At 43.3% G+C, this 7,739-nt stretch overlaps 1 protein-coding gene across 2 annotated transcripts in view; it reads right to left on the bottom strand.

Moving 5' to 3' along the window:
* The window catches only part of LOC112138056 (Down syndrome cell adhesion molecule homolog), a 107,731-nt gene that overhangs the window by 26,886 nt on the left and 73,106 nt on the right, over positions 1 to 7,739 (bottom strand). For both annotated transcript variants that reach the window (XM_024260622.2, XM_024260623.2), the window contains exons 7-10: positions 5,735 to 6,031; positions 3,738 to 4,010; positions 753 to 1,031; positions 422 to 541 (exon numbers count right to left, since the gene is read on the bottom strand). In XM_024260622.2, the coding sequence (XP_024116390.1) occupies positions 422 to 541; positions 753 to 1,031; positions 3,738 to 4,010; positions 5,735 to 6,031 (969 nt within the window). The remainder of the gene's footprint in view (positions 1 to 421; positions 542 to 752; positions 1,032 to 3,737; positions 4,011 to 5,734; positions 6,032 to 7,739) is intronic.

Here is a 7,739-nt window from a genome sequence, read left to right as displayed (position 1 = left end):
ATCATCCATCCATCATCCATCCATCCATCCATCCATCCAACCATCCATCCATCCATTATCTATCCATCCATCCATCCATTATCTATCCATCCATCCATCCATTATCTATCCATCTATCCATCTATCCATCGATTATCCATCCATCCATCCATCCATCCATCCACACATCCATCCATTCATCCATGCATCATCCATGCATCATCCTTCCATCAATCCATCCATCCATCAATCGATCCATCCATCCATCTCGACATATCCATTCAACCATGCATCCGTCCGTTTGTCCGTCCATCCATCCGCCCATAATACACCCAATAATTGACAAATTTGAAAAAAAGTGACTGGTTTGGGAGGATTTGCAAACCTAGAAAATGTTCACCAACTCACAGACAAATGTTGGCGCTGACCGTTGAGTGTTTACCTTTAGAATACTCCCACTGAATGGTCGGAACGGGGTAACCTTGAGCTGAGCAGTTCAGTGTCACTGATTTCCCATAGATTCCATCCTGGTCTTTTGGCTGAACCACAAATTTGGGGGGGACTGCAAACACAGAAATTTTATTCCATCTTTGCAAAGAACCAACAGAAAGGGAGTAAATGAAAAATCTTTCTCCCAACCGTCACTTCATTCTTGGGTAAGGTCACAGAAATGTGCAAAAACACTTGATAATATTGTACATGCACTGAACCTGAAGCTTCTTTTATTCTTTAAAGCTGCATCATCTCCACCCTGACATGCCCCCCCAATTCACCTCGGACAATGAGTTCGCTCTGGTGCTCCACAGCAGCAGCCTGGTTCCGGGCGATGCAGGTGTAGTTTCCATTGTGCATGAGTGTGAGGTTAGAGACACGCAGGGAGCTGGTAAAGTCTATGTTGTCTATAGTGACTCCAAGGCTGGCTGGGATCGGGCGACCGTCCTTCTGCCAGGTGATGAAAACGGGCTGGTCACCGGACATGACCACACAGGGGATGAACACTCGCTGGCCGATGGAAAACCGCGGAAACTCAAAGGGGTGGATGGTGGGTGGAACTGAAAAAAAGAAATGCAAATGAATCTCCCCCCTCAGGCATGTGGGGTTTACACGTTCTATAATTAAAATGGTATCTTTAGCAAGTGTTGCTTCAAATCGTTTACTGAACATTTACAGAGCTCTCCCACAGCAGCACATTAGCCACAAGTATGTCGTTATCTCCTTGTCAGCACATGCTGTGGTTTAGCAGGAACCTGAAATGCGGAGGAAATATTTTATAGACTCTCACAACGCGGAGCAGCTGGATTCAAAACAACATGCACGCAACATTATCTCTCTTTTGATCTCTGGGGACACTGCAGCCATCGTGAGAACCAGATGCTTTGGAAAATTAATGATTTAAAAACTGTTGGAATAAGCAGCACTTCAGCGCTTATTTAATTCACAACAAAATAGGCATAATAGACTCCTGGGGATTCCCTCTCAGCAGCGCTGGAATGCAAAGCAGCTGAGAGGCAAATTAGCCGAGGCGGAATCGCAGCTTTGACTGTGCCGTGTGATTTCCCCCTCGCACACTTGTTAGCACACTGAGACCCGCCAGAAAGAGGGAGGGGAGGGATTTGCCCATCTGATGTTTCAAATTATGCACCATCATCGAAGGAAGAGGGCCATCTGAGGTTATCATCAGCTGCCTCAGCGTGGCTGCTGCATATTCAGATGAGCCCTGATAAGGCAGCTGGCATGACGGAGACCCTGCTTTGCTATCAGTGAAGTGTGCAGTTTTGCAAGCAAAAAAAATTTTTTTTTTTTTGCATGAATTTAACTTTAAAGCAGGAGTGTCAAACTCAATCACACAAGGGGCCAAAACCCAAAACATACATTAGGTCGCAGGTCGAACAGGATAAACATTTATTGAACACTCTAAAACTACATTTTTAAAACTTCAAAACTGTAATTTTTTAACATAATTATGAACTAGATATGTAGCATTACCTGCGATAATACTAGTGTGAGTGCTGTAAGCTAAATTTGGCCACTGAAGATGCTGAAACTGATAGCTAAAACGCTGAAGCTGATAGCTGTAAATGCGGAAGCTAATAGCTGAAAATGCTGGAGCTGATTACCAGCTAAAATATTAGCTAAATGCCAAATTGACCTTAAAAAAACTTTAAAAAAAAACACATGTTAGCCAAAAGAGCTTCAAAATATCCTAAAAAAACCTGGAAAAAGTCTAAATTAGCCAAAACAGCTAGCATGAAGCGGAAATATTAGCTAAACACAAAATAGCCTAAAAAATCATAGTAAATATCAAAATAGTTATCAAGAGGGCCGTATCCGTCCTCCAGCCTTGACTGTGACACGTGTCGTAAATCTTTTACTTATCTTGTAAAAATGACGCGTGCAATGCATTATGGGGTCAGTTCACAGAGGATATTAATGAGTCACATTAATGCACTCTCAGCAAATATCAGGAGATGACAGAAGCCTCGCTTCCAGTGAGCGGTTTGTTTTCATGGCGCGTGCGTGGCGTAGACCGCTAGCGTGTCGCTGTAGTGCGACGACTAGAAAAGCAACAACAATAGACGACATCCAGCAGGTCTTCTTTTTCGTGCTTTACTTTTGTACATTGTGTATAACTAGGGTTTAGCACCAAAGTTCGTTTCCAAGTAGGAACCGTTATGATTTACGCGGTTCTACCGAATCTGAGAGAAGCTGCTGCAAACGGTTCCACATTTCAGTGCTTAGTTTCATTCAAGGTCTTTTTATCTTTGGACATGTCAATCACTTCTTCTCTCTTCAATACTTTGAAGTTCTAGCCAATTATTCTGCCTTTCCTGTGACAGTGGGCGGGCTCATATAAGACCGCTGACGGGGCGAGCACCAGCACCAGCACCTGCATAGCTTGAATGTCCTGCTGCATTTCACAGCAGATCACAGAAGCTTGTCAGGTCGCTGCGTCACATACAGCTCAGGTACCATCTAAAATCACACTTTTCACTCGAGGCAGCCATGGTGTAGAGGTAGAGCAGTCGACCTCAGATCGAAAGATCGAAAGACACTGAGCCCCACATTGGTTATACGTTGGTGCCAGTGTTTGTCAGCGGATCTGCCATCAGTGTGTGAATGTGCATGAATGGGTCAATAATCCCTCGTTTCCACTGGGCGGTCCAGACCGGACTGGACCAGGCCAGACTGGACTTTTGAGCGTTTCCATTTCAAAACGCACCAGTTAAGAAGGACCGACTGGTACATTTCTAGTTCCCCGTTGGTCGTAGGTCCATTGAAAAGTAGAATGGACCTGTTAGGGCGGAGCTTCTGTCATCACACGATGTAACTCACTGATTGATGAAAAGGTTTTACGACAACAGGAAGCGTCTGACCAGCACTTTTCCTGACTCTAGATCCAAACAGAAAGTTTTGTCTTCTTTTTATCTGGATTATTCTTTGCCTCCTGCAATCTTCTTGTAAAGAATAATACATTTTTAGCATACAGTATTCCCCTTATTCGCGGGGGTTGGGGACCGGAGAAATGCAAAATCCACGAATACAGAGACACCCCACCCCACCCCTGTTGCCTGGACGGTTCTAAACCGGCCAAGAGGGTACTGGTCTGGTCCGTACTGCTCAGTGGAAATGAATTATAATTGTAAAGCGTTTTGGGCCTTCAACGAAAGCAGAGAAGCGCTGTTTAAGTCCATGCCATTGACTCTTTCTCAAGGCCTGCTTCAGGCAGAGCCTGGTGACCGGTGAGACTGGCTGTATACCTTTCACAGTAATATAGACGCTCTGGTGAGTGGACAGTTGCGGCTGCACCAGCACGTTACACGTGTATTCTCCTTCGTCCACGTCCTTCTGCACATCAAAGAGCTTCAGCGTCCCGTTCTCGAAAGCCCGCTGCCGGTGGTTGTACGGCAGCAGGTTGGAGTCCTTGTACCATTTGATGGAGTAGTAGGGGTAGCCGATAACACGGCAGTGGATGTACATGTCCCGGCCAGCGATGGCAGTGAGGTTTTTCATTGGTCGGATGCTTGCAGGCCCTTGAGGACACATTGGAGAGAAAACACTTTTGAAAATCATTTTGAGCCTGGGGGAGGAAGTGGTGGCCTTAAAAGCTGCTGTGCTGTTTGCATGTTATCAAGACTCATTCTAGGCATGAAAACCTTGACATGAGTTGCTAAAAGAGGGTTCAGGTTTTTGAGAACAATAAGTCATTCCCATCCACAGTCCCCTATGCACCTTACAGACCCCTTTCCTCCAGCTGCGTCTGACCGAAATAAAAATGGATTCCTCTCCAATGGTTAAGCTGGAGGGATCTCTTAGAAAACCAGTCTTGACTTCTGCGCTATCCCAGGAATGTACAGTCCAGGTTATAAAGGGGCTGCTATGATTCTTTTTAAAGTTCAACACTAGACTGATGCTTCTGTTTCATCCAATAATACGGAGGACTCAAGACAATCACATCTATTTGTCAAAACACGCAATTTATTAACTTTCTGGCTTTCCCTGCAGAGGGCGCCACAACAAATTATCTACTTCCATGTACAGCCTTTGAAACCAGTTGGATTTGATCTCTTCATTTACTACATACATCAGTATGCTAATCGCTTTCTCCGCCTCCTGCTGCCAGATCTAACTTCAGCATCTTCTCATAGCGCCAGCACATTCAGAGATCCTCTCACCATACAGGGTCTTACAGGAAAGGTGCCGCCCCCTTTCCTGAACCCTTCCATACTTCTACAGGTTCAGCGTGTCATTGGGAACAACTGTTTTTATACTCTTCATCATCTTTAAAGCTTTCCTCATGATCCTAGCAGAGAAGCTCATTCATCTACAGCAGGGTTCTCAAACTGAAGTGACCTTGGGGTCACTGAAGGCAGAGTCTGGCTGAGGCTGGGCCTTATGGGGTTCCACAAATATGTTTTTGGTCCATGTCTACTGAACGAGTTTATTGAACATTTGTTCATGTCTATGTACTTCTAAGCAATATTTTCTCTGTGTTCTGTGAAACAACAAGAGCTAACAATGCAAGCAAGTGTTGCTAAGGACTTTTCTGACGACCAGATCCAACCACAATAGCAAACGTTTTAAGCAAAAAGCAAATACACAGCTATCATCAAAGAAGCGTGAATACATAGAAGGTATTGCTTCGTAGACATTGAACTTTTATCTGCAAATGGCCTGCGGGCCACCAGTTTGAGACCCCTGCTCTACAGTATCTCTGTTGTTCAATCACTAAAAGCAGAAAATCAAAGCCCTCTAGGTCAACTGACAATCCCAATAAAATCTTTTTTTTCCGCAAAGTGATCACTCACTTATCTACATTTTGAAAAATGAATGAATTTGAAAACTGGATATGTATTACCATAGGTTATCCGTTTATGACCAGTAACTACCACCATTTCTCCTTCCACACCACCAGACACGTGCATGGTAGTAGTAAGAGTCTGCAGGTGGGCCCTCCCCTGGTTAACAGGTTGAAATCAGACCCTTTTCCATTAGTACCAGGTTAGTCCATGTTTTTTACACATCATCAAACCAGAAAGTATTTTCACCAACTTGATGAGATGCCACGTATGTCAAAACAACGGTCAAAATCGGCATAGAAATAGCAAAGCAACTGGAAAAAATGATCTGAGAGCAAAAACCTGAATCCTCCTTAGCAAACATATGAAGGTGCTTGGTTTGTCCTGATAGCCACTTGGAACAGGGATCACTATGTGTATATGTGATGGTGTGTTGGAAGAGTTGATCTGACAAGCACCTCTTACGTTTATTCGCGCCTGGTAGGAAACGGTCCCAGCCGAGTTATTGCAGATGCAGCGGTACACCCCTCCATCAGGGACCTGAGTCTGGCTGATGTTGAGATGGCTGACCACATGGCCCTCAACATTGACGTAGTAGGAGATGCGGTGTCGGCTGTCCCGTATGACGGGTTCGTCATCCAGAGTCCATGTTACCCGGGGCTCTGGCGTGCCTTTCACCGTGCACGACAGTGACAAAAAATCGTTGATGTTGTAGACCTTTTCGCTGAAGGAGCTTAGAATCTTGGGAGTACCGTCTGCACAGGGAGAAAAAGTAACACAGAAACTCATTGTTAATACTTATTAAATCATTAATAAGAGCCATGAAGGAATTTGTGTTTGTGCTTTTTTCATCAGTCTTCACAGCTGAACAGGAAGGTTTCACGTTGTAAAAAAACATCTCAAATACCAAAAAGGGACAACGTCTAGGCCTCAATTCAGTTCACACTTGGAGGGTATAAGAATTACAGTCTAATTCTCCTAAAAGGAGAAAGATTTGGCTGGCCACCATTCCACAGCTATCTATTTATTTTGACATGAGCTAAATAGGAACACGCCTTGCAGAATAATCTGGCTCAATGGCTTTAGATGTGGCCGTGCTTACAGTTGGTATCAGGCTGTGCAGCATTTGGATTTTACGTTTGGTTGAGCTCATTTTGCATGTGTTGAAATGTCATTTTTAAATATTGAATTGTAAATTACAAAATGCATTTCAAAATGAAAGACCAAATTGCATATTGAATTGTAAATTGTAAAATGCATAGTCATTTGAATTATGACATCAAAAACCTATGACAATTTACAATGCAGTTGATTTTGTATTTATGCAATATTTTATTTTGTAAAATTGTGATATTGAATTGTAAATTTTCATATTGAATTGTAAATTACAAAATGAATAAATAAAATGCATAAAACTTTGCATTATGAGCTAAAAAAACTTCAATACCCATTTAAATGTGGGTCCACAGGACAGCTTGTTACCACAGAGGCTTCAGTGGTGAGACAGGCTAATCAGTTCTCAATGTATTTTCTACATTACTGTTTATTCCTGAACACCAAAGAGGCCATTTGTAGTTTTGCAGAAATGGGGAGAAAATGTCACTGACTGCTGCCCCCTGACAGATTTACGGTCAGGCTTTGTGAGCCAAAAAGGAAAGTGCAGGAGAAGATGTATGTCTTGAACCAAGAATGAAGTTGAGACCAAAGGTGATCTACTTGACCCTATGTGGGTGAAACAGGCCAACAGGTCTAAAGCACATGTCAAAGTCAAGGCCCGGGGGCCGGATCCGGCCCTCCAGGTAATAATGTCCGGCCCTCCAGATCCTTTTATTTATTGTTATTAATGGCTCGATGTTATTTTCCACTTATTTCTATCTTGTATAGTTTTAATAAAATGTATTTTTATGGAGAGTAAAATATCGAAAGTTATTTAAGGTTTAATTTGATTTATTCTGGAATAATATTCCTGCCTTTTTTATTCATAGCAATGTTAAAAAGTTACATTTTAAAAATTTTTAAAATGTAGTTTTAGTGTGTTCAGAAAATGTTTAACCTGTTTGACCCACGACCTAAGGTATGTTTTGGATTTTGGCCCCTTGTGCGATTGAAAGTTAGACACCTCTGGTCTAGAGTATGGATAGGTAACTCCAGGCCTTCAGGGCTTCAGTGTCTGCATGATTTCCAGATATCTAAGCCCTACTTGTGACTGATTACTTGGTTCAGGTATGCTCAGCCAATTAGAACATACCAGGGCAGGGTATGTTGGAAAACATGCAGGAATGTGGCCCTCGAGGGCTGGAGTTGTTATCGCTGGTCTAGAACTTGGGTTTTGAGAGGTAATGTCCAAATCCAGGCCTTGAGGACTGATGTCCTACATCAGGGGTCTCAAACTCAAATCAGCCGGGGGCCACTACAGGCGGCGTCTAGGTGAGGCCGGGCCGCATCAGGATTTTCTCAAGAAAA

Source organism: Oryzias melastigma, linkage group LG14, assembly GCF_002922805.2.
Source record: "Oryzias melastigma strain HK-1 linkage group LG14, ASM292280v2, whole genome shotgun sequence".
NCBI classification, from domain to species: Eukaryota; Metazoa; Chordata; class Actinopteri; order Beloniformes; family Adrianichthyidae; genus Oryzias; species Oryzias melastigma.
This window is presented reverse-complemented; position numbering and strand designations above follow the sequence as displayed.